The sequence below is a fragment of the Musca autumnalis genome, unplaced genomic scaffold (assembly GCF_047663935.1).
Source record: "Musca autumnalis isolate F117 unplaced genomic scaffold, ASM4766393v1 scaffold_2, whole genome shotgun sequence".
Taxonomy (NCBI): Eukaryota; Metazoa; Arthropoda; class Insecta; order Diptera; family Muscidae; genus Musca; species Musca autumnalis.
Window position 1 is genome coordinate 25,061,282 of NW_027411755.1, and position 27,799 is coordinate 25,089,080.

The following is a 27,799-nucleotide window of genomic DNA, read 5'->3' on the forward strand; positions in this document are numbered from 1 at the left end:
TTGTAACAGTGCAAAATATGATGAATACTTGTTTTACTTATTACGCACAAGCAACGGTCTTGATGCGTCGCAAGTATTTTTGGTGGTGGTGGAAAAAATACCGAGTGCGAGAAAACACATGCGTTAAAATAGCAAAAGGCCCAAAAAACTTGTGCGTGCTCAATTGGCTTACGGGGGCAAGTAACTCATTGATGATCTCTGACATGTGTTTCCTTCGAGCCGGATCAGTGGCCAAAACCAAAAATTAAGAAAGCTGATAATTTGCCTCTAAGAAGAGGAAATTGGGTCAGCTAGGAACAACTGTGGTATAGTCGTAACAACTATCACCGAAGTTGGACATTGTCCTTAAAGGATAGGATATTCATCATTCCTCATCAAAAGGAGATGGGTATGAGGTGGATAGATTTCTTGGTCTCATCAACTGGGCAACTGATCATATTAATGAAACCCAGTATGAAGAGTACCACGTAGAAATTTGTGAGCACGCTAAGGTTCAGCAAGCTGATGCATCGAAGCTGGCAGCAGAAAATGGCAATATAAACAAAAATTATCCACAAGAAAGAGAAGCTGGTAAGATCATAGGTATACAGAATACTCAGCAATGATGCATTTTATAATCCTCCCCAGACATGGGAAGGAGTAGAACTGAGCAGGGAACAAGAAAGAGAAAGGTGGTTCCAGGAGAGAGAAGAAGAATATTAAGGCGTACAACGGCGAAGTTGAGAGCCTTAAATCAGGCTCTTCAAATTGATCTTAAGATTGCTGAAGAGGATAAAGAAAGGCTTGAATCTATTGTGTGCACTCAGTTTGAGAAACTACGAGTCATTCGGGATGAAGCTGCAGAGGCCAAAGATGAAGTCCGAGGCCTAAAAATGCAAGTTGATGAGCTCGCATTAGAGCTGGGCAGTAAGCAGACGGCTATGAAGATGATGAAAAGTGAGATCATTGCAATGAAAGTAGCTATGACCGCATGTCAAAATGAGAAGGAAGATACCGTTAAGCTTGCCAATACTTTGAAGGAGCAAACTCAGAATGCTCTGCGTGAGGAAGGCAAGGTAGCCAAGGTAGAATTAATAGTGTCTAATCTAGAAGCAGAACGCGAGCCAAATATTATGATCAGACCTTAATAATTTCCCAAATTCATCCTCGTATATTTTAATTTGGGTTCTATTCATGCATTTCTACTACTTCAGCAACATGATGAACTAAGATGTACACAGGACGACTCCTGCACACACACGCACAACATGCCTCAGTTAAGTATTTGTACATACAAGTAAAGTCGATCTGCTCACAACTGGTGGTACAGAACACCAACACACCTACCTACATGGAGAAATATCAATTGTGTACTATTTTCGGGGTCTACTCCTCATTTAGTGTTACTGTTCTTATTATTGTTGGTGGTGTTGTTGCTGTTGATTTTGAGAGGGCGGCAAAGGAACTGCATTTGATTTGTACTTGTCATTGACCACAGTCGAGACCATCATTGTCATACCAGCCATAAGGTGGGTTGGTGGGTCAGGGTGTGTACTTCAGCATGTTGTTCAATTTGAAGCCAAGACCCACAAAATATGCTTATGTTTGGAAAATTTTGCCATAGCTTACAGAAATGTATTCGGAATACAACACCAACTAAAACTGAACTGAACGAACGAAAAATGTTCATTGTTTGGTTTGTGGATGTGATGATGGTGGTCTTGGTTATTGGCGCGGCGATATATTGAATATAGAACCAAAAGTGGCCAAGTGTACTGCGCTGTTGTCCTGTCCTTTACTCTCGCTCACTTAACATGATTTTGTGTGTATTATTCGTAGTGTTTCCATACCATTGAATGTTCAATTCGATTGCATAGTTTTTAATTGTTATTATCGTTGTTGTTCTCCGTGGCGGAGGTGGTGGTGTTGCAGTGGGACAAGGCGTTATTTAATGTTGTTTACCCCAACAAAAATTGTTTAGTTTCATCATGGGAAAAGATATGCTAATGTTTGAGTGGACCTAGAGATGGAGGGAAGAAAGCGAGCAAAGGCAATAGTGTGTGATGAATGAAGTTAGTAGTAATACCTGCTGGAACAATGTTAGAGATAATGTGTTAAGTTCCAGGAATCCGGGAAAACAGTAAGTGCGTTTGTACATTTTTGTTCTTTGTTCGGCAGCTGCTACAAATTATGATGTTTGTGATATTTGTTGTCAATAATCACCAGTGTAATGGCATCACATTTCACAAACCTATCCCAAAGGAATCCAGAAATCCATATGACTCATTTGACAGGAAACGTTGAGGGGTTCGAGACTGCTAATACGAAACACAACTGTTCTACGAATGGCTGGGGGCCAATTTTAAGATAACAAACTATTTTCTTAAAGCTGCTTTAGAATATTTGCGTGGTTGGAGTTCTATAGGTTGGCGATGGGTTCTGGAGTGTTTGGATTTTACATTGTATTAGACTTTTGAATGTCAGTTAAACATAAAGTCATGCATCGCATCGCGATTTCTTGGGGCCCACAAAGAAATTTCATGTTGTCTTTGAGGACATCTTAAAATTAAAGGTCGTTGAAGGGTTCTGTAGGGTTTGGGTTTAAACATTGTGTTAGACTTTTGAATGCCAGTTAAATAGAAAGTCATGTAATTTTTTAAAAATGAAGCTGCGCAAACTTTATTCATACCAATTTCTGTGAGTCCACAAAGAAATATTTAAAGACATCACTTCAAAAAATTTACCTTCACGGGTGTCTTAGTGGGTCAAGTTGTCTTTGAGGACATCTTAAAATTGTAAAAATCCGCCACTCTATCGATTTCCGTTGGAATGACTTCTTCTATGTCGGGTCTACACCGCAGGATATTCTTCCGGATATACCATGACATGTTGGGTGGGATGCTACGGCTGATGACATGCCAGTAATTGACTAGAATTGTCTCCTGTTTAAATTCTCGTCCACTTTGGTCGTTGACTGATAGTCTGTGGTCATTATGCCTGGTCAATTTCTTCCTTTGGATATCGTGAACCGGTATCAAAAACTTAAAGACTTTTCTAAACAATGCTGCCTTTGGCGGAAAGAAGAGCCTGTACCATCCTTATAAGTGGACATTTCCGCAGCGCGATATTAAAACTGATGATTTAGTAGTTTTCCGACATGGATAACTACCTCCAACTGCGTGGAAACTCAGTCTATCCGGGAACCGATGGTCATGTAAGAGTAGTGAATGTGAAAATGCAAACGTTATCGTAAAACGACTCATAGTTAAGCTGACTATTCTGACCGACTAAGATTAGATAGTTCGTCTCTCTCTATCATGTCATCTCATTTTTTTCGCAGATATCAGGAACTCCAGCAAGGTGGCCGCTTTCATTCCAATTGTGGATGAAAACATCCCCATGTCCTATGATGAGAATGTTTGAAGATAACCTTTGGGATCTCAAGATTCTGATTTGGGTAAGATCACCAAAGATACGGCTCCTTATAAGGCGTCTGATGTGCGGCTTCAGACCAGTCAAACAGGCTCATTGGCCAACAACGCATCGGTTGCTTTTCCCTATGGGGAGACTTGCGCGGCATCTCTTGCTCCGACATCAATGAAACCTGTGTCTTCGTTTGCTTTCCTCTGCTTCTAGGATTCACAACAACTAAGCGTGGGTTGCATCTCCTCATTGAGAGACATGCACAGCAACTTCTGAGTCCTATTCGGGAATTTATCATAGATGGTGTCGACACCTCTTCTCTGTTTTTCTGACCAGTAATTATGGATAATTAGCAGACCCATTTTTTTAACCTGTGTTTATATATTTTTGTAGTTATTTTTTATTTTTCTCGTTTTATCGGCAGATTTAGCTGCAAGAAGGTCTGTTTTGACTCGTTATCGTTCGTTGATTTTTAACCAGGTGGGGTCTCTGATCCAGGATATTGTGTGGTTTTAACTAACACCTAACGTCTCATGGGCCCTATTGATACAGGCCTCTGTTATATATCTCCTAATGCCATGATCTACCTGGTTTAGTTTAGAATTTTCTCGCACTAGATTGCCAATAGTTCGCCATGGGCCGCAGACCGACCAGCAGTTGGTAGTCAGACTATATATCAGCGCCCTTTATTTTGCTTCTAACCAACATGTGGTCTCTTTGGTTTCTAGTTACATCCTCTTTTGAATGACCCGATGTGGGAATCTAGTTCCACTCCGAAAAATCTTTACTCCTCATTAGTACAATTATTTACAAGAAAATCAGAACCAAAATTTTGTTTATATATAAATTTACCATAAAAAACGCTATTACTTTTTAGGTTCTACCTTTTTCAGCAGCCTCCAAATATGTGTTAGACTTTATAATGTCAGTTACATCAATGTGAAATAAATTTCAGCCACCTTCAGTATATTGATGGCCTCTACAAAAACTTCTAAAGAGAGTTTCTATGTACTTCTGCAGCCTTTATCAGCCTCTAAACATGTGTTAGACTTTTGAATGTCAGTTACATTAGTGTGAAGTAAACATCCGCATACAACAATGTATTGAAAATGTCCACAGAAACGTCTTTAGAGGAATTCTGGAGTGGTAGAGACGGTCTTTAAATAAGTTTTCAAAGATAAGAAGATCCCATTTTATAGCCAAAATCTATAGGAGTCTTCTAAGCTTTAGACGGCTTATTGAGATTGTCCCTGTAAATATTAAAACATTTTTACCTCTTCAGTATAGTCCAATCTCCATATACGTTTCCATCTTTCATCTCCATTTCACTTAATTTTGCTTGTAAAAATATATTTCCATTTATTTTAATTTAATTTTTCTATTCTTGTGGAGATTTTTTCCTCATCACTACCCAGAAGCGATTCTATACCTTTTTCCTTAAATTGTTTCTATTAGTGATTGTCAATTCACAACAAGTGAAATGCATCGTCGCTATGTGTGATGGTGGCACTTCTTCCGTTTTCCTGTTCATCTTATTTAGTTTGCCTCACATATTTGCTAGAAATTCACTTCAGAGTCCTTGGTCGTTTCTGTTTTGTCGTCATCGTCGTTAAGCTTGCTTCTCCTGCTGCATCTCGGTTAAGGCCTACTCACAATATTAATCCATTTAACTCAATCTTTGTGCTGTAGTTTTCGAAACATTTTAGTTCGTTTTTGTTTCACTTGTAGCTATTTTTTTGGTACCTAATATACGCAATGCGTATACGAGGGGAAAAGGAAATTTAAGGGAAGACACAAAATTTTTCTGTTTGAAATAAGACAGAAAATCTACGAATATAAGATTGGAGAGCATTTTAAAATATTTTTGAAAATTTTAATTTATATTTTACCATAAAAACACACTTTACAGCTTTGTCTGCTCTTTGAAAAATATGTGTTAGACTTTTGAATGTCAGTTATATTTGTGTGAAATACATTTCATCATCCAATCCAAGGATTTTCAAAAAAAAAAATATTTTTTCAAAGACGCACAAGACGTGGATTTTTTTTTAAAAAAAATATTTTTTTCAAAGACCCACAAGACGAGGATTTTTTAAAAAATACTTTTTCAAAGACCCAAAAAAGTGTTTTTTTGTTTAAAAAAAATATGTTTTCAAAAACCCGCAAGTCGTGGATTTAAAAAAAAAATATTCGAAAAACATATTTTTTCAAATACATATAAGGGGTGGATTTTTTAAAAAATATTTTTTCAAAGACGCATAAAGCATGGATTTAAAAAAAAATGTTTTTTCAACGACTTACAAGGCGTACATTTTTTAAAATATTTTTTTTTTTTTCAAAAACCAGCAAGACTTAGATTTTTTTAAAATAATTTTTTCAAAGACAACTAGTCGTGGATTTATTAAAAGCATATTTTTTCAAAGACCAACAAGACGTGGATTTTTTAAAAAGTATTTTTTCAAAGTCCCTTATGACGTGGATGTTTTAAAAAATACTTGTTCAAAGTCCCTCAAAATGTGGATTTTTTAACGAATATTTTTTCAAAGATCATCTAGGCGTGAATTTTGTAAAAAAAATACTTTTTCAAAGACCATCCAGACGTGGATTTTTTAACAAATATTTTGTCAAAGATCATCTAGGCTGGATTTTTTAACATATATTTTGTCAAAGATCATCTAGGCGTGGATTTTTTAACAAATATTTTGTCAAAGATCATCTAGGCGTGGATTTTTAAAAAAATATTTTGTCAAAGATCATCTAGGCGTGGATTTTTTAACATATATGTTGTCAAAGATCATCTAGGCGTGGATTTTTTAACAATTATTTTGTCAAAGATCATCTAGGCGTGGATTTTTAAAAAAATATTTTGTCAAAGATCATCTAGGCGTGGATTTTTTAACATATATTTTGTCAAAGATCATCTAGGCGTGGATTTTTTAACAAGTATTTTGTCAAAGATCATCTAGGAGTGGATTTTTTAACATATATTTTGTCAAAGATCATCTAGGCGTGGATTTTTTAACAAATATTTTGTCAAAGATCATCTAGGCGTGGATTTTTTAACAAATATTTTGTCAAAGATCGTCTAGGCGTGGATTTTTTAACATATATTTTGTCAAAGATCATCTAGGCGTGGATTTTTTAACAAATATTTTGTCAAAGATCATCTAGGCGTGGATTTTTTAAAAAAATAGTTTTTCAAAAACCCACAACACGTGGATTTTTTAAAAAATATTTTTTCAAAGACCCACAGCACGTGGATTTTTTAAAAAAATATTTTTTTAAAGACCATCCAGGCGTGGATTTTTTAAAAAATAGTTTTTCAAAGACCATCCAGGCGTGGATTTTTAAAAAAAATATTTTGTCAAAGACCATCCAGGCGTGGATTTTTAAAAAAAATATTTTTTCAAAGACCATCCAGGCGTGGATTTTTTAAAAAATATTTTTTCAAAAACACCCAGGCGTGGATTTTTTAAAAAATATTTTTTCAAAGACAACCCAGTCGTGGATTTTTTAAAAAATATTTTTTCAAAGATCACCCAGGCGTGGATTTTTTAAAAAATATTTTTTCAAAGATCACCCAGGCGTGGATTTTTTAAAAAATAATTTTTGCAAAGACCACGCAGGTGTAGATTTTTTTAAAAATATTTTTTCATAGACCAGCCAGTCGTGGATTTTTTAAAAAATATTTTTTCATAGACCAGCCAGTCGTGGATTTTTTAAAAAATATTTTTTCATAGACCATCCAGTCGTGGATTTTTAAAAAATATTTTTTCATAGACCATCCAGTCGTGGATTTTTTAAAAAATATTTTTTCATAGACCATCCAGTCGTGGATTTTTTAAAAAATATTTTTTCATAGACCATCCTGTCGTGGATTTTTTAAAAAATATTTTTTCATAGACGATCCAGTCGTGGATTTTTTAAAAAATATTTTTTCATAGACCATCCAGTCGTGGATTTTTTAAAAAATATTTTATCATAGACCATCCAGTCGTGGATTTTTTAAAAAATATTTTTTCATAGACCATCCAGTCGTGGATTTTTTAAAAACTATTTTATCATAGACCATCCAGTCGTGGATTTTTTAAAAACTATTTTATCATAGACCATCCAGTCGTGGATTTTTTAAAAACTATTTTATCATAGACCATCCAGTCGTGGATTTTTTAAAAACTATTTTATCATAGACCATCCAGTCGTGGATTTTTTAAAAACTATTTTATCATAGACCATCCAGTCGTGGATTTTTTAAAAACTATTTTATCATAGACCATCCAGTCGTGGATTTTTTAAAAAATAATTTGTAAAGACTATCCATGCGTGGATTTAAAAAAAATAATATTTTTTCAAAGACTATCCATGCGTGGATTTAAAAAAAAAAATATTTTTTCAAAGACTATCCATGCGTGGATTTAAAAAAAAAAATATTTTTTCAAAGACCATCAATGCGTGGTTTTTTTAAAATATTTTTTCAAAGACCATCCAGTCGTGGATTTTTTAAAAAATGTTTTTCAAAGACCTGTAAGACGTGGATTTTTTTAACAAATATTTTTCAAAGACCTGTAAGACGTGGATTTTTTTAAGAAATATTTTTCAAATACCTATAAAGCGTGGATTTTTTACAAAATATTTTTCAAAGTCCCATAAAACTTGGATTTTTAAAAAAATATTTTTCAAGGTCCCATAGAACGTGAATTTTTAAAAAAATATTTATCAAAGTCCCATAGAACGTGGATTTTTAAAAAAATATTTTTCAAAATCCCATTGAACTTGGATTTTTAAAAACATATTTTTCAAAGTCCCATAATACGTGGAAAAAATAACTTCCCATTCTGTCTCATCCCTCGTCCGTATCGATTATTTCTATTCCTTTTGCTGTATACGTGTCCATCTTCATATATAAGTAGAAGTTTTTGCATGCAATTTTTGTCAGCACACACTTGCACTTAGTCGTCCTTCACTATCCTCTCCAATTCCCCTCCATAAAATCCTTTATGCAAACACACTCGCACGCATACAAATACTTCAGAAGTTGATGAAGAAAACTTGGATGTCAATGTTGCTTCTGTACAAGGCAGACAGCCGCATTAGCATTTACCAACGGCGATACTGTATGGCGTGTTCCTCCTTATTTCATGTCTCTGATGACTCAGGCGGCTGGTATGATGATGTTTATGCGGTTGTTCTTGCTGCTGTGTTGTTGTTAGTGAGTATCCTACTGTTGTTGTCATTGATAATACGTTCCTTTTTGCATCTCGCAATTCATTGTGTATAGTGTAATGTTACTCTTATTTGCTGGACAAACACGAAGTGGACTTTCTTTCATGGTATACGAGGCAGCGGCATCATAGCTAGCTTCTACATATTTAGATCTTTTTCCTGTCTTCTTCTATGCACCACCAAACATACCCTCAAACACATCCATATACTTCTCAAAATACATCCAGCACTTGCTCCGGCACTAATTTCAAGTTAGTGGATTTCTAAGGGTACACAAAACCACATTTTCTGAAACTCAATAGAAGTTCGTTCGTTCGCCTAAACTTGGTTATGGTTTGGTTGGAGGGAGATTTTTTCGTCGTTAGGCTCTCTACATCCTTAAGGCTTGACAACAACATCCCTACCCTCTTGTATACATATACGCGTAGATGTATTTTGTTTGTACTTCCTGCTTTTAGGCTCCTTAATATTTCTCGTCGTCGTAGTCGTATTTTTGTTATTGCCTTTTCTGTAGAAGTTGTAAGGCAATGGTAAACGCATTCGCTTGTATTTGACGTATTGTCATTAGTGGCCAAATGAAAATGGTATTGGTCCGGTCCGGTTGCCGCTTCTATCATCTCCTAGTTTTACGTTCTGGCTGGAGATTAGAGCGAATCCTTTTGTTTTTTTCGCGACGGAAATGATTTCAGATTGCTTCCCAAATGTCATTATGCGCAATTCTCTTCCTTCTGTTTCGTTTCTTTAGTTAATTTTCCTGCGGATGGCATGTGTGAATATGGCTTGGGAAGTGCTGATGCATGCTAATTTCAAGAAATATTTATCGAAATGTAAAGACTATTCAACGACCACAAGACGTGGATTTTTTAAATTATATTTTATCAAGGGCCACAAGACGAGGATTTTTTAAATTATATTTTTTCAAGGGCCACCAGACGAGGATTTTGTAAAAATATTTTTTTTTCAAAGATCCACAAGATGTGGATTTAAAAAAATATTTTTTGAAGGACCACAAGTTGTGGATTTTTTAAACAATATTTTTTCAAAGACCAACAAGACGTGGATTTTTTAAGTAATATTTGTTTCAAAGACCCACATGACTTGGCTTTTTTAAAATAAATATTTTTTTTCAAAGACCCACAAGACGTGAATTTTTTAAAAAATAAATATTTTTTCAAGGACCAGAAGTTGTGGATTTTTTAAACAATATTTTTTTAATAACTACCAAGACGTGGATTTTTTTTAAACAATATTTATTCAAGATACACAAGATGTGGATTTTTTTAAACAATATTTATTCAAAATACACAAGACATGGATTTTTTTAAACAATATTTATTCAAAATACACAAGACGTGGATTTTTTAAACAATATTTTTCCAAAGATCCACAAGATTTGGAGTTTATAAAAATTGTTTTTCAAGGCGCGGATTTCTTTAACCAATATTTTTTAAACACCAACAAGACCTGGATTTTTTAACAAATATTTTTTCCAGGATCACAGGTTGTGGACTTTTTTAAACAATATTTTTTCAAAGACCAACAATACATAGATTTTTTAAAAATTATTTTTTTTTTAAATATTCGGTGTAAGACTTTTGAATGTCAGTTATATTTGTGTGAAAACCATTTCATCATCCAAGTGTCTCCGCCTTTTTGTTGTCTGTTTTCCGGATGTGGTAATTAGCACGATGGGTGCTGACGACCCAAGGGGCCATCTACTCTACAGTAGGCGACACAAGGGGCCATCTACTCTACAGTAGACGACCCAAGGGGTTATCTACTCTACAGTAGACCACCCAAGGGGCCATCTACTCTACAGTAGACGACCCAATGGTCCATCTACTCTACACTAGACCATCCAAGGGGTTATCTACTTTACAGTAACCGACCCAAGTGTCCATTTACTCTACACTAGACGAACCCAGAAGCCATCTACGCTACAGTAGACGACATAAGAGACTATCTAATCTGCAGTAGACAACCCAAGGGGCCATCTACTCTACAGTAGACACCTCAAGGGGCCATTTACTCTACACTAGACGAACCCAGAAGCCATCTACGCTACAGTAGACGACACAAGGGGCCATCAACTCTACAGTAGACGACCCAAGGGGCTATCTACTCTACAGTAGACCACCCAAGGGGCCATCTACTCTACAGTAGACGACCCAATGGACCATCTACTCTACACTAGACCATCCAAGGGGTTATCTACTTTACAGTAGCCGACCCAAGTGTCCATTTAGACGACCCAAGGGGCCATCTACTCTACAGTAGACGACCCAAGGGGCCATCTACTCTACAGTAGACGACTCAAGGGGCCATTTACTCTACACTAGACGAACCCAGAAGCCATCTACGCTACAGTAGACGACCAAAGGGGCCATCTACTCTACAGTAGGCGACCCAAGGGACCATCTACTCTACAGTAGACAACCCAAGGGACCATCTAATCTACAGTAGGCGACCCAAGGGGCCATCTACTCTACAGTAGACGACCCAAGGGGCTATCTACTGTACACTAGACGAACCCAGAAGCCATCCACTCTACAGTAGACGACCCAATGGACCATCTACTCTACACTAGACCATCCAAGGGGTTATCTACTTTACAGAACCCGAACCAAGTGTCCATTTACTCTACACTAGACGAACCCAGAAGCCATCTACGCTACAGTGGACGACATAAGAGACTATCTACTCTGCAGTAGACAACCCAAGGGGCCATCTACTCTACAGTAGACGACTCAAGGGGCCATTTACTCTACACTAGACGAATCCAGAAGCCATCTACGCTACAGTAGACGATATAAGGGGCCAACTACTCTACAGTAGACGACCCAAGGGGCCATCTACTCTACAGTAGACGACCCAAGGGGCCATCTACTCTACAGTAGACGACCCAAGGGGCCATCTACTCTACAGTAGACGACCCAAGGGGCCATCTACTCTACAGTAGACGACCCAAGGGGCCATCTACTCTACAGTAGACGACCCAAGGGGCCATCTACTCTACAGTAGACGACCCAAGGGGCCATCTACTCTACAGTAGACGACCCAAGGGGCCATCTACTCTACAGTAGACGACCCAAGGGGCCATCTACTCTACAGTAGACGACCCAAGGGGCCATCTACTCTACAGTAGACGACCCAAGGGGCCATCTACTCTACAGTAGACGACCCAAGGGGCCATCTACTCTACAGTAGACGACCCAAGGGGCCATCTACTCTACAGTAGACGACCCAAGGGGCCATCTACTCTACAGTAGACGACCCAAGGGGCCATCTACTCTACAGTAGACGACCCAAGGGGCCATCTACTCTACAGTAGACGACCCAAGGGGCCATCTACTCTACAGTAGACGACCCAAGGGGCCATCTACTCTACAGTAGACGACCCAAGGCATCATCTACGCTACTGTAGGCGACTCAAGGGACCATGTACTCTACAGTAGACGATCAAAGGGGCCATTTACGCTACAGTAGACGACCCAAGGGGCCATCTATTCTATAGTACTTTTTATCTATAGAAGACATCTTCAGTATAGAAGTATAGAAATCAACTATAAAGGCCACCGTTTAAGTATGGAAGGTCCCTTTAGGACATTTTCTATGGATAACCCCGTTAGGTGGTCTTCAATCTATGGAAAACCCCTTTAGGTGGTCTTCCACCTATAAAAGAGCTCTTTATGAGGACCAAAGGGGCCATTTACGCTACAGTATACGACCCAAGGGGCCATCTATTCTATAGTACTTTTTATCTATAGAAGACATCTTCTGTACAGAAGTATAGAAATCAACTATAAAGGCCACCGTTTAAGTATAGAAGGTCCCTTTAGGACATTTTCTATGGAGGACCCCGTTAGGTGGTCTTCTATCTATGGAAGTCCCCTTTAGGTGGTCTTCCATCTATAAAAGAGCTCTTTATGAGGTCTCCTATGTATAGAAGACTTTTTCAGGAGGACTTCTATTTATAGAAGACTTCCACTTTACGAGGTCTTCTATGAATTAGAGACTACTGTAGGAGGACTTTAAAAGGTCTTCTATCCATATAAGAACCCTTTAGGAAGTCTTCTATCTATAGGATAGGAGGTCTTCTGTATAGAAGATTTCTTTAGGAGACCTTCTATTTATTGAAGGTTGTCTTCCATCTATAAAAAGACCCCTTCAGGAAGTCTTCTATCTATAGAAAACGCCGTTAAGAGGTCTTCTATGTATATACGACCCTTTAGGATGTCTTCTATATATAGAAGACATCTTTAGGAGGTCCTCCATGTATACAAGATACCTTTATAAGGTCTACTATGTATAGAGACGCCCTTAGAAGTTCTTCTATCCATAGAAGACAACTTTAGGAGGTCTTCTATGTATGGAAGACCCATCTAGGAGATCTTCTATGTCTAGACCCCTTCTTTGTTTAAGAAAAACCCTTAGGAGACATTCTACAGGGAGTGTCTAAAACATAGAAGCGATCTACAGAAGCCCCCTTAGAAGGTCTTCCATCTATAGAAGACCTCTTTAGTAAGCCCTTTATCTTAGAAAACCCCTTTAGGAGGCTTTCTATCCATAGAAGACTGCTTAAAGAGGGCTTCCATCTATAAAAGACCCCTTTAGGAGGGCTTCAATCTATGGAAGACCCCTTTAGGAGTTCTTCAATCTATGGAAGACCACTTCTATTTATGGAAAACTCCTTTCGAAGTCTTCTATCTATAGACGACCCTCTTAGGAGCGTTTATATCTGTAGAAGAAACCTTTAGGGAGCGTTTTATCTACAGAAGACCTCTTTAGTAGTTCTTCTATCTATAGAAGACATCTTTATGAGGTCTTTTACCTTAGAGGACCCCTTTAGGAAGTCTTCTATCGATAGACCACTTTAGGAGGTCTTCTATGTATAAAAGCATCTTAGAGGGATTTACATTTATAGAAGGCCTCTTTAGGAGGTCTTCTATCTATAAAAGACCCCTTTTGGAAGTCTTTTAATATATAGAAGTCGACTATAGAAGGCCTTGTATGTATAGAAGACCCTTTTGGAAGCACTTATATGTATAGAAGACCCTTTTGGAAGTGCTTCTATCTATAGAAGACACCTTTAGAAGGTATTTTATCTATAGAAGACCCCTTTACGATGTCCTCTATGTATAAAAGACCCCTGCAGAAGGACATCTATTTATAGAAGATGCCTTCAGGAAGTCTTCTAAATATAGAAGTCTTTATCAGGTATATTTATTTTATATATAGAATACCCTTTTTGGAGGTCCCTTTCTTATAGAAGACCATCTAAGGAGGTCTATTATGTATAGAAGACCCCATAGAAGAACTCTTTGGGAGGTCCTCTATGTAAAGAAGGCTCTTTTAGGAGGACGTCCATTTACAGAAGACGGCTTTCGGAGAGCTTCTATCTCTATAATACCCCTTTAAGAGGGCTTCTTTCTATAGAAAACCCCTATTTGGCGTTTCTGTGTGTAAAAGACATCTTTAGGAGGTCTTGTATCTATATAAGACCCTATTAGGAAGTCTTTTATCTATAGATGACCTCTTTAGGAGGTCGTGTATCTCTATTTTCTCATTTGAATGTCCAACATAGCTAAACACTAATTCCATGTAACCTTAAGAAATCAAGTTTAAATTCCGTTAAACAGTTAAAACAGTTTAAAATACTTTAAAAATTAAATTTTAAAAATTCCCCTTAAACTCTACCGAATAAAATTTGCATAACAACCTTGACCTACGAAGAACAACACTACCATTTCCAACAATGCTAATCTGCATAACAAAACTTTGTTGTTATCTTCCTCTTCTTTCGTTTATATTATACAAGAGACGAGTCATCGCACCCCAAAGTCATTAACCTTACACAATATTGGCAGATATACACAACATAATGTGTGTGTGTGCATGTATAGGTGGCTTTCAGATGGGAGATTTGAGATTTCACCTTGTTGAGGTTTGGGTGAATTTGAGAAAATTATTAAATATTTTCTTTTCCATTTGATACAAAATTCTCTTTCTCTCTACGACTCTTGAAAATTTCAATAGAAATATAAAAGAAAAGCCAATAAAACAATATGCAAAAAATTACCATTTAAACTTTCACCTTCAGTAAAATTATATGCTACAAGGCAGAAAGGGTGGAGGGGAGGAAGTATTCCCATAACTAGAAACTTTGAATATACGAAAGTTTGCTATTGTATGCAAGTGTGTGGTGAGCCAACCCTTCACACTAGCAAATGCTTTATTAACAAACACATTCTTATGTTTCATACTTTATTTCCATTGAAAATAGTCCAGAAAACTAAAGCATACCTTTAGGATGAGGTTTAAAAAGTATACACAGCATAACGACAGCATGGGAGTTGTATGGATGAGTGATGCTCTTTTGTTTGTGTTGCGACAGATTTTAGCTTTTTGAGCAAACACCTGTGTTGCCATTTCGAAGTTTAAAAGTGAATTGTGGATTTTAGGTAGGACATATTGTGGGACTGTGTATTACGATTTTAAGAAATATTTCTTTTAATATTTTATAGAAAATATTTTAAATCTTAGGATGTGAGCAGGCATTTAATAGTTGGCAAAGCAAATAGAGGACCCCTTTAGCAGGTGTTATAGCTGTAGAAGACCCTTTAGGAGGTGTTCTATCTATAAAAAAATCCTTTAGGAGGTCTTTTATGTATAAAATATTCTTTTGGGATGACATCTATCTATAGAAGTACCCTTTAGGAGGGCTTCTATTTATAGAAGACCTTTTTATGAGGTCTTCCATGTATAGAACATAGTTTAAGTTAGTTTTCTAGGTTTTCTAGGTCTTCTGTCTATAGCAGACCCCTTTAGGAGGTATTCTTTCTGTGGAAAACCCTTTAAGAGGTCTTGTATCTACAGAACACAGTTCTGGGAGGAGAAGACACTTTCAGAAGGTTTTCTAGATATTGAAGGTAATCTAAAGAGGTGTCCCATCTAGAGAAGACCCCTTTAGCATGTCTTCTATCTATATAAGACCCCTTTAGGAGGTGTTCTAACTAACGAAAACCCCTTTAGTAGGTCTTCTATGTATAGAAGGGGCCTTTAGGAGGCCTTCTATGTATACAAGATCCATTTAAGAGGCCTTCTATGTATACAAGACTTCTTTGGATGTCTTCTATGTATACTAGATCCCTTTAGAAGGTCTTCTATATATAGAACACATCTTCGGACTTTCTTTTGCCTATAGAATATGCCTTCAGGAGGTCTTCTATCTATAAAAGACCCCTTTAGGAAGTCTTTTCTCTATAGAAGACCTCTTTAGACGGTCTTTTATCTTAGAAGACCCTTTTTTAAGGGTAATCTAGGTATAGAAGATCCCTTTTGGAGGTCTTCTATTTATAGGCCACACCTTTGGGAGGTTTTATATCTACAGAAGACCCCTTTAGGTGGTCTTCTATCTATAGGACACAGCTTCGGGAGGGTCTTCTATCTATAGGAGACCCCTCTAGGAGGTATTCTATTTATAGAATGTCCCTTTAGGAGGTCTTCTAGCCCCTTTAGGAGGTCTTCTATCTGTAGAATCAACAGAAGACCGCTTTATTAGGTCTTCTATCTATAGAACACACCGTCGGTGGTCTTCTATCAATATAACACACCTTTGCGAGGTCTTCTATCAATAGAACACACCTTTGCGAGGTCTTCTATATATAGAACACACCATAGGGAGGTCTTCTATCTATCGAGGACCCCTTTAGAAGGTCGTCTATCTATAGAAGACCCCTTTAGTAGGCCTTCTACCTATAGATGATCCCTTTATAAGGTCTTCTGTCTATAGATAACCACTTTATGGAGTCTTCTTTCTATAAAATACCACTTTATGAGGTCTTACCTTTATAGAACACACCTTCGACATGTCTTCTATCTATATAAACGCCCATCTAGGAGGTCTTCTATCTCTCTACAAAAGATCCTTTTAGGAGGCCTTTTATCTATAGAAACCCCTTTTGGAGGTCTTCTATCTATAGAACGCACCTTCGGGAGGTCTTCTATCTATGGAAAACTCCTTTAGGATTTCTTCTATGTATAGAAAATCCCGTTAGGAGGTCTTCGAACAACAAAAGACCCATTTAGTATTTTATTTTTATCTATAGAAGTCCCCTTTATGTGGTCTTCTATCCGTAGAATATCCTTTAAAGGGGTTATCTATCAATAGAAATCCCTTTTAGGAGGTCTCATATCTATAGAAGTCGCCTTTAAGATGTCTTATATCTATAGAAGATCCCTTCGGGAGGTCTTTTATCTGTAGAAGACCCCTCCAGGAGGTCCTCCGTCTATAAAAGACCCTTTTAGGAGGTCTTCTAAGGAAGATCAATTTAGGAGGACTTCTATCTATAGAAAACGCATTTAGGATGTCTTCTATCTATTGTAGACCCCGTTAGGAGGTTTTCCATCTAGAGAAGACCCCTTTAGGAGTTCATCTATCTGTAGAAGACCCCTTAATGAGGTCTTCTATATATAGACCCTTAGAAGACTCCTATCTACTGGAGACACATTCAGGAGGATTTCTAGATCTTAAAAGTATCTTAGCAAGGTGTCTTATCTATAGAAGAGCCTTTAAGAGGTATTCTATCTATAGAATACCCCTGTAGGAGGTCTACTATCTACAGAACACACCTTCTGGAGGCCTTCTATATAGAAACCTCGGTTAGAAGGTCTTCTGTCCGCAGAAGACACATTCAGGAGGTCTTCTATGTACATATTCTGCCTATAAAAATTATTTCAGGTGATTCTATATTAGTAAAGACTCCTTCAGAACGCCTCCTATGTACGGAAGATTCATTCAACAGGCCTAATTTCTAAAAACGACCAATTCAGGAAATTTTCTTTGTTTTGAAGTGCCTTTTACGAGGTATAAGATCCCTCAAACAGGTGTTCTTCGACACATAAAAGATCTTCAGATGGATAATCTTCTATGTTTCGAATGTCCCTTCAGTAGCTCTCCAATGTATATAAGGCACCGTTCGAACATTTCCTAGACATGGTTGAGACCTTATGCAGGTATTATATTCCCCTAAAGTGGTATTCTATGCATAGCAGACCTTATTAGCGGGTTTTCTAAGTATAGCAGATTCTTTTAGAAGGAATTCTATCTATAGAAGATCCCTTTAGGAGATTTTCTAGATATTGAAGGCCTCTTAAGGAGGTGTCCAATAGTACGAAGAACCGCTTAGGAGGTCTTATATCTCCTGATATACATAAAATCCCTTAAGCAGAAGGGGTGATCAATGTTTTGAATGTCCCTTCAGGTGGTCCCCTATATAGAGGACACCTTTTGGAAAATTTATGGACATAGAAGACACCTTAAGCAGGTATTCTATCTACAGAATACATCTTCGCTTGGTCTTCTATGTATAGCAGACCTAATTAGAAGGAAGAAGGTATTCTATCTTTAGGAGGTCGTCTGTGTGTGAAAGGCCCCCATCAAAAGTTATGCTATTTATAGAAGAGCCCTTTAGGAGGCCTTATATCTGTAAAATACCGCTTTATGAAGCCGTCTATGTACAGAAAACCGTCTCAGGAGGTCTTTTATTTTTGGCTGATCTCTCAGGAATCCCTCTATCTATAGCAGACCCCTTCTGTGGGTTTTATATGTATACAATTCCTCTTCAGGAGGTATTCTACCTATAGAAAACCCCTTCTGTTGTCCTTCCGTCAATAGAAATCGCCTTCAAGTGGTATTTTATTTTTAGATGATTCTTTCGTGATGTCTTCGTTAGAAACCCTTTTATGTACAGCTGACCGCTTTACGTGGTATTTTATCTATGGAAGAACCCGACAAGAGGTGCTCTATAAGATTATATTGGAATACGAAGATAGCTACCAATTTGATGTCTTCTAGACGAAGTTCAATATTTAAAAAAAAATCGATGATTACCACACTAACCAACAGGTTTTTCAATATTATTTTTCAATGATTAGTAGACCAATTTACCTTAGATTTTTAAGTATATTTTTTCAATAACTAGCAGAACGGTGTTTTTCAGAATATTCTAGAGTCCCTTCTTTTATCCTTTCTCTAGAGCCCGTCAATGTTTCCTGTTTTCTGTAATAAAATCTTTCCATTTTCCGAGTTATCTATGCGATAATATGTCTAACTCACCATCACAAGGATATTTCGTAATATAAGTTTATGCTGCAATGTCTCAGTCATAATTTGCTTCCTCGAATAAATATACTTACATATGTATGCTTGTATGTGTGCTTTATAGTCTGCTTCGTTAGAATTGGCTGCTGTGTCTGTCTGTCCGACTATCGGTCTGTATAAATTATAAAATTCTCTTGAATAAAAATGTAGTTCAAATGTGTGGGGCCAACAACAATAATACATGTGGCTGGCTGGGTTAAGTTTTTGCTTTAATTACTTTAACACACAAAGCTTTCCTCTATCCTCCCCTCAAAAAACTCACACATTCTAAGGGGTGAGCCACAAGCTAGACAAAACCTCCTTTTTGTGCGGTGATGGTTACCCCATTAGAAAATGCTGACCAAATGCTACTCTCTCCGAAGACCAATGAACTACGTAGAACTTTAGAAAAACAACTTTTTGTTTTTGGTTTTATGTGTATGTGTATCTATAAATGTGCACGTACACACACATCTATGGATTTCCTTTACCTCTGTGTAAATATATGTATGTATCTAAAGTAAAATGTGTATGTCTGACCAACAGTCTGGAAATTTTAATTTCCTACTTTTCTACCTTTCTACCACAATCATACTCACAACGATCCCCAAACTAGAGAAAGTCTGGATTGCTATCCAAGTTTTATGTGTCTCAAGGTCAAGTAAACTTATATAAATTCTCTTCTCGGCAAGAATATAATGATTTTTTATACATATTTGGAAAGTTGGGTTTTTATTATATGAATGACCTAGAAAAATAGTTTGTAACCGAGTGCTGGTTATGCTCGAAAGGATGGGGAAATATTTGCTCTGTAATAAAATAGAAATTTTGTTGAAATAAAATTTATTTTGCAGGACAACAGATGGCAATCTAATATTAGTTTACTTGGACTGGCTTTTGAAGGTCATTTTATGGCATTAAATATGAGAATGGATGGGAATTTACAAAGCAAATTGTAGATTTCCTAAAATTGTTCATTAAATAAAAAATAAAATACTGATATTAATTTATTTATATATATTTTACAAGGAAAATTACATCTGTAGTTCTGACACAGTACTTCATCAGCAGTTTTCAATTAACGAATGATAATATAAAGAAAAGAGACCACCGTGGTCACGAAAAGTAGTGAAATTGTAAAGCATACAAATATTTTCTTTTGACTACCAAAGTCCTATTAATTAATATTTTTAGTAAATTGTATTCCAAAATCTTCCGCAACAACTATATCCAAGTACATTTATTAATTATTTGTTTTATCTTCTTATCTTTGCAGGTTTGTAACGCTGTTTTTCGTATTATTTGCCAAATACTCAGGATGGATTCGAGGACTTGCACAAAAGTTTATTTGCCGAATACTCAGGATAGATACAAGTCGGTGTATCTAATGATTAATTGTTACCGCTGGTCATAGATCCTTAAAAAGTTAATAGCGTTTTTTATGGTACACGAGGATTTTTAGCTATATAAGAATAATTCAGGGGGTCTTTTCTCTATAGAATACACCTTCAGAAGGACTTCTATGTATAGAAACCCCCTTCAGGAGGAAGTGGTCTATACACGGAATCCCCTTCAAGAGACCTTCTATCTACCGGAGACCACACCAGGAGGTCTTCTAAATATAAATACGGAGGTCTTCAAAAAACATAAGAATATTTCAGGTGGTCTTTTGTCTATAGAAGAACACATAAAAAGATCCTTTTTCCACTGGAGATCCCTTAAAAAGGTATTTTGCCAACAGAAGACCCCTTTACTAAGTCTTCTATCAACTTCAGAACGTCATTTCTCTATTGAATACGCCTTCACGAGGACCTAATCTACAGAATACCTTGCCGGGAAATCGTCTGTCTATATGGAATACTACTTCTGGTAGTCTGAATCTATAAAATACTACAGAAAGTCTACTTTCTATAGTAAACTACTTGAGGAGGTCTTCTATCTAAAGAAGATTACTTCAGGAAGTCTTCTGTTTATAGAAGATTACTTTAGGGATCTTTCCTCTACAGAAGATCCGTTCAGAACGTATTCTATTTATAGAATACCACATCAGAAGGTCATATCTCAATGGAAGATCCCGACAACGAATGACAACTTCAGGAGATTTTCCATTTTACAAGAGATTCCTTAGGAGGTTTTCTATTTATTGAATCCAGCTTCACGGGGTCTTCCATCCATAGAAGATCCCTACAGAAGATGTACCATGTAAAGAAGACTACTTCTGCTGGTCTGTATTTATAATATACCACTTCCGGAAGTTTTTCATCTACAGAAGGCTACTTCTGGAGGTCTTCCGTTTGTGTAAACTTTTAAACTTTTTGTAGAAAACTACTTTTATTAGTAGAAATCTACTTCAGGGGGTATTCTACATGTAGTAAACGGCATCTGGAGATTTCCTATTTATACAGGTTCACTTTAGAAGGACTTCCAACTATAAAAGACCACTTAAGGAGGTCGTCGGTCTACAGAAGACTATTTAAAAAAGACTACTCTAGGAGATATTTGTCCACAGAACGCTGGACGTCTTCCATTTATTTTCAGGGGGACATAACTCCATGGAAGGCCCATTTAGAATGTCTTCTATCTGTAGTAGACTACCTCAGGAGGTCTTCTATCTACAGGGCGTCTTCTTTCTATAGAAGACTACTAATGATAGTCTGTATCTATAGAAGACCACTTTCGGAGGTCATCTATCTAAAGACAGGTATGTAATACTGCTTTCGTATTATTTGATAACACTTTTCCTTAATGCTGTGCAAAAAAGTTTATTTGCCGAATACTCAGGATGGATTCAAGGACTTGCACAAAAGTTTATTTGCCGAATACTCAGGATAGAGGCAAGTCGGTGTATCTAATGATTAATTCTTACCGCTGGCCATAGATCTTTAAAAAGTTAATAGCGTTTTTTATGGTACACTTTAAATGTTTTTGCAAAGAACTCCTTCAAGAGGATTTTTAGCTATATAAGAATAATTCAGGGGGCCTTTTCTCTACGGAATACACCTTCAGAAGGACTTCCATCTATAGAAACCCCCTTTCAGGGGGTCTTCTATCCATAGAAGACTACTTTAAGAAGTGGTCTATATACGGAATACCCCTTCAAGAGATCCTCTATCTACCAAAGACCACTTCAGGAGGTCTTCTAAATACGACTTCAAGAGGTCTTCAAAAAACAAGACTATTTTTTTACTTTTGTCTATAGAAGAACACCTCAGCAGACTTTTTTTCTACAGAAGATCTCTTATGAAGGTATTCTTCCAACAGAAGGCCCCTTCACTAGGTCCTCAATCAACTTCAGGATGTCGTTTCTCTATTGAAGACGCCTTCACGATATCCTAATCTACAGAATACCTTCCCAGGAAATCGTCTGTCTATACAGAAAACTACTTCTGGTAGTCTGTATCTATAAAATACTACTTCAGGAAGTCTTCGTTCTATAGTAAACTACTTGAGGAGGTCTTCTATCTAAAGAAGATTACTTTAGGAGGTCTTCTGTTTATAGAAGACTACTTTAGGAGATCTTCTATCTACAGAAGATCTGTTCAAAACTTCTTCTATATATAGAACACCACTTCAGAAGGTCATATCTCTATGGAAGACCCCGACAACGAATGACAATTTCAGGAGATCTTCCATTTTGTAGAAGATTCCTTAGGAGGTTTTCTATTTATCGAAGCCTACTTCACGAGGTCTTCCATCTGTAGAAGATCCCTTCAGAAGATGTACCATGTTAAGAAGACTACTTCTGGTCTGTATTTATAATATACCACTTTCGGAAGTTTTTCATCTACAGAAGGCCACTTCTGGAGGTCTTCCGTTTGTGTAAACCTACTTCAATTGTAGAAAACTACTTTTATTTGTAGAAATCTACTTCAGGGGGTGTTCTACTTGTAGAAAACTGCATCAGGAGACTTCCTATTTATGGAGGACCACTTTAGAAGGATTTCCAACTATAAAAGACCACTTTAGTAGGTCGTCTGTCTACAGAAGGCATTTTATAAAAGACTACTCCACAGAACGTCTGGACGTCTTATATTTGTCTTGATCAGGACATCTCTCTATGGAAAACCCAATTAGGATGTCTTCTATGTACAGGAGGTCTTCTATCTGCAGAGCGTCTTCTTTCTATAGAGGACTACTTATTAATGACGGCCTGTATCTATAGAAAACCACTTTCGGGGGTCATCTATCTAAAGAAGCCTATTGCAAAAGGTATTTTCTCTATAGAAGTCCCTCTTTGAGGTATTCTTTTTATATAAGCTTACTCAAGAAGATATTCTATGTATAGAAGACCACTTCAGTATGTCTATATATCCCTCGTCTTCCTCTTAGGAGATTTTCTAGATATATTTCTATAGATTTTTTGGGGATTCCAAATGGGAATAACTTTCACCATTTCCGAGAGAAGAGATTTCACCTGCATATAATTTTATTAAGTACTTTTTGTCCACAAATCCTTTCCAAACATAGAAGATCTTCTGAAGGGGTCAGCTAGACCAGACACTCAAAAGTTTCTTTTATACATAAAAGACTTCCTTAACATAGAAGGGTTTGCAATACATTCATGGTCTCCTAAAGGTCTCTGCTAAACATATACGGCCTCCTAAAAAGACCTCACTTTCAAAAAAGGCACCTTGAGGGGGTTTTCTAAACATAAAAGAACTCCTAAAAGATGTCTTTTATAGATAGAAGAGTTCTTGAAGTAGTCCTGCATAGATAGAAGACGTCCTGAGGTGGTCTTCTGTAAATAGAAGACATGTATTTTTTAAAGAATATTTTTCAAGGGCCATCAGACTACAAAACGTGGATTTTTTAAAGAATATTTTTCAAGGGCCATCAGACTACAAAACGTGGATTTTTTAAAGAATATTTTTCAAGGGCCATCAGACCAATAAACGTGGATTTTTTAAAGAATATTTTTCAAGGGCCATCAGACCAATAAACGTGGATTTTTTAAAGAATATTTTTCAAGGGCCATCAGACCATTAAACGTGGATTTTTTAAAGAATATTTTTCAAGGGCCATCAGACCAATATACGTGGATTTTTTAAAGAATATTTTTCAAGGGCCATCAGACTACAAAACGTGGATTTTTTAAAGAATATTTTTCAAGGGCCATCAGACTACAAAACGTGGATTTTTTAAAGAATATTTTTCAAGGGCCATCAGACTACAAAATTTGGATTTTTTAAAGAATATTTTTCAAGAGCCATCAGACTACAAAACGTGGATTTTTTAAAGAATATTTTTAAAGGCCAATCAGACTACAAAACTTGGATTTTTTTAAAGAATATTTTGTCATGGGTTTTTCTTAAAGAATATTTTTTCATGGACCATCTCAACAATAATCCCATGGTCTTTAAGTCGATTAGTAATACTATTGCGTTGCCAATGTATCAACTTTCTGCTTATTGAGAATGATTGTCTACTTTTAGGCTTTACCTCATGTACATATATACAATATTAAAACAATGTTGCCACTCTTTTGAAATTATTCTTTAGCACATTTAAAATTTATTTAATAAAAATTGTATTTGTTTTTGGCTTAACTCTCTTCGTACAAATAATACAAATTAATAAAAAATAAAATTAAACTAAAAACTAATATAAACTAAAATAATCGTACTTAAAACCTACATTGTATATTATTAACCTTTACAATTTTTTTTTTTTCAAAATGAGTTTTTAAATTTTTATAAAAAATATAAAAATAAAAAATATTGTATTGTATACAGAATTTTATAAATTAAAAAGTAATAAAAGAATTAACTAAAGAATATACACAGTGAAGAAGAGGAGGAGAGAAGTTAAAAAAGATTTCATGGGGCGATTCACTGAGTCTTGAATTAATTTCAGGGACTCAACTCACATCGCCTTCTGGATATCTTCTTTGCCTATTTTACTTCACATGACATTATACAAAAGAATTATAAATATTTGAGGGGAATTTTTAAATATTAAATATTTAAAACTGATAACCATTTTGAGATAAAATTTAAGAAAAAAATATATAGTGGGAGTATAAAAGGATTTTTAAATAAAATATTGAATGGAATTATGGAGATGTAGGTTAATAATGAAATGGAGGCAGAGAAAATTACGAAGGGTGCAATGCTTCGCTTCAGCTCACGAACATTCAAGGGGAAAGTTTAAAACACCCTCATAAGAAGGTAACTGATTCCACGCTGAGATGCAATATTTCCCCTGAATTGTTCGTCCTTTTTATAAAAAGTGTGATCCTGGTGATTTGTGAATCCATTACCTGTGTCTTTGTGTTCGTCGTCTAAATGGTTTGGTTTACATAAATATTTGCTTATGATCGATCGACAATGATTTGTGAGATGATAAACTATGCGAGAATTTCATAAAATATAATTGTGGCCGTTCTAAATGAAATACTTTTTTTTTAACTAATCAAAATAATCCTAATCTGTTTATACACGCTTTACGTTTTCCTCTTCAAACCCACCATACACAGGGTAAAGAAGATTACAATCCAGGCAGCCATTACCAAAAAGCCACCATAGACTTTGCTATTGGTAATTTCCCAGCCCTTTTCCAAGATATTTCGGGCCGATATTGAGGGCAGTGTGAAGGGGAAGTATAACACCACATCTTGTAAGGCCTTGGGCATACCTTCCAGGGGCCACAAGAGACCTGTAAAAATAAAAATTAGAAATAGGAACATTTTCCAAAATCCCCTTTCCCTTCCCCACTTACCACACAAAATAATCATGGGATAGAAGGCGCCAGTAGCAACAAAATTTGCCTCTGTATGTGATTTGCAGTAGACAGATATAAGCAAACCTGTAACGAAATAAAACAAATCCAACAAATTTAGTTTACTCATTCATTAACACCTTCTTTCTTGGTATTTCCCCCCAAACCAAATCATCTTACCAAATAACATGCCACAAAATGAGGTCAATGTCAATAAAAATATCAACGTCGTTGTATCGCCCTTATTATAGGTGTCAAACACCAAACCAATATAAATAATTACTTCAACACTTTGTACAACCATAATAATGAATTGGGACAATAAATGGGCCCACAACATTTGTATGGCCGAAACGCCAGCAACCAAAGTACGATCCCAAACACCATCCAAACGTTCCTCAATGAATACGGAGGCTGTCATCAGGGTGGCCAAGAAGAAGACCATGCTGGAAAGAGAGGGATCATCAATGAGATCATTATAAATATAAAAAATCGTTAAAAATAATATTTTTAACAATATTTTTTAAAGAATTTTTATTTAATTTTTTTCAAACAAATACATTTTTTAACGAATTTTGTTTTAAATTTTATCAATGCGGATTTTTTAAAAAATATTTTTTAATTTTATCAACGTGGATTTTTAAAATGTTTTCCAACGTGGATTTTTTAAAGAATATTTTAAAAAATTTTTCCAAAGTGGATTTTTAAAGAACATTTTTCTAACGAGATTGTTAACATAATATTTTTTTCATATTTTGGATTTTTTAAAAAATATTTTTTTTGGATATTTCGGATTTTTTAAAGAATAGTTTTTGATATTTTGGATTTTTTAAATAATATTTGTTTGGCATTTTTGATTTTTTAAATAACGTGGTTTTTTATAGAATATTTTTAAAAAATATTTTGTCATGTTCTTCCAACCTAGATTTTTCGAAATACATTTTTTTTCAAAATTTTGAAAATGCGGAATATTTTTTCATATTTTGGATTTTTTAAAAAATGTTTTTTTGGATATTTCGAATTTTTTAAGAATATTTTTTTGATATTTTGGAATTTTAAAGAATATTTTTTTGATATTTTAGATTTTTAAATAATATTTGTTTGGCATTTTGAATTTATTTTTTGATTTTTTAAATAACGTGGTTTTTTATAGAATATTTTTTCAAACTTTTAAAAAATATTTTTTCATGTTCTTCCAACCTAGATTTTTCGAAAAACATTTTTTTTTATCAAAATTTTGAAAATTGGGACTATTTGTTCATATTTTGGATTTTTAAAAAAATATATTTTGGATATTTCGAATTTTTTAAAGAATATTTTTTTGATAATTCGATTTTTTAAAGAATTTTTTTAAATAATTATAATTTTTTAAATAATATTAGTTTGGTATTTTGGATTTATTAAAAAATATTTGTTGATTTTTAAATAATATGAGTTTGATTTTTTTTAATATTTTTTCGATATATTAGATTTTTTAAAGAATATGTTTTTTTTAACTTCCAACGTGGATTTCTTAAAGAATATTTTTTAAAATTTTTCCAACTTGGATTTTTAAAGGTTAAATTGTATATAGAATATTTTTTTATCTTTTCAACGTGGATTTTTTATATAATATTTTTGTTTTCAGTTTTCCATCGTGGATTTTTTATAGAATATTTTTTTCGGTTTTTCAACGTGGATATTTTATAGAATATTTTTTTCAATATGTTTTCATGTTTTTCCAACCTAGATTTTTTGAAATATTTTTTTCAAAATCTTGAAAACGGGGAATATTTTTTCGTATTTTGGATTTTTAAAAAAATATTTTTTGGATATGTTGGATTTTTCAAATAATATTTGTTTGGTATTTTGGATTTATTAAAGAATATTTTTTGATTTTTTAAATAATATGTATGTGTTGGATTTTTTAAATATTTTTTCGATATCCTAGATTTTTTAAAGAAATTTTTTTTTTTAACAATTTTCAAACGTGGATTTCTTAGAGAATATTTTTTAAAATTTTTCCAACTTAGATTTTTAAAGAATGAATTTTATATCGAATATTTCTTTAAGTTTTCCATCGTGGATTTTTAAAGAATATTTTTTTTTTCAGTTTTTCAACATGGATTTTTTAAAGAATATTTTGTCAGTTTTTCAACGTGAAATTTTTTATAGAATATTTTTTCAATATGTTTAAAAATATTTTTTCATGTTTTTCCAAAATTTTGAAAGCGGAGACTCTCCAAAAAACATTTTTTAACAATTTTCCAAATGTGGACTTTAAAAAGAGAAAAATTTGAAATTTTAGCACGTGGGTTTTCTAAAAAATATTTTTTA

At 35.2% G+C, this 27,799-nt stretch overlaps 2 protein-coding genes across 3 annotated transcripts in view; one reads left to right on the top strand and one right to left on the bottom strand.

The window, feature by feature from the left end:
- The window catches only part of LOC141393802 (neuroguidin), a 302,023-nt gene that overhangs the window by 48,700 nt on the left and 225,524 nt on the right, over positions 1-27,799 (top strand). The gene's annotated exons all lie outside the window — the stretch shown is intronic.
- LOC141393801 (ABC transporter G family member 23) overlaps positions 24,247-27,799 on the bottom strand; it is a 68,591-nt gene continuing 65,038 nt past the window's right edge. The window contains exons 10-12 of the mRNA XM_073967295.1: positions 25,664-25,929; positions 25,484-25,570; positions 24,247-25,420 (exon numbers count right to left, since the gene is read on the bottom strand). Coding sequence (XP_073823396.1) covers positions 25,209-25,420; positions 25,484-25,570; positions 25,664-25,929 — 565 coding nt within the window. The 3' untranslated portion in view covers positions 24,247-25,208. The remainder of the gene's footprint in view (positions 25,421-25,483; positions 25,571-25,663; positions 25,930-27,799) is intronic.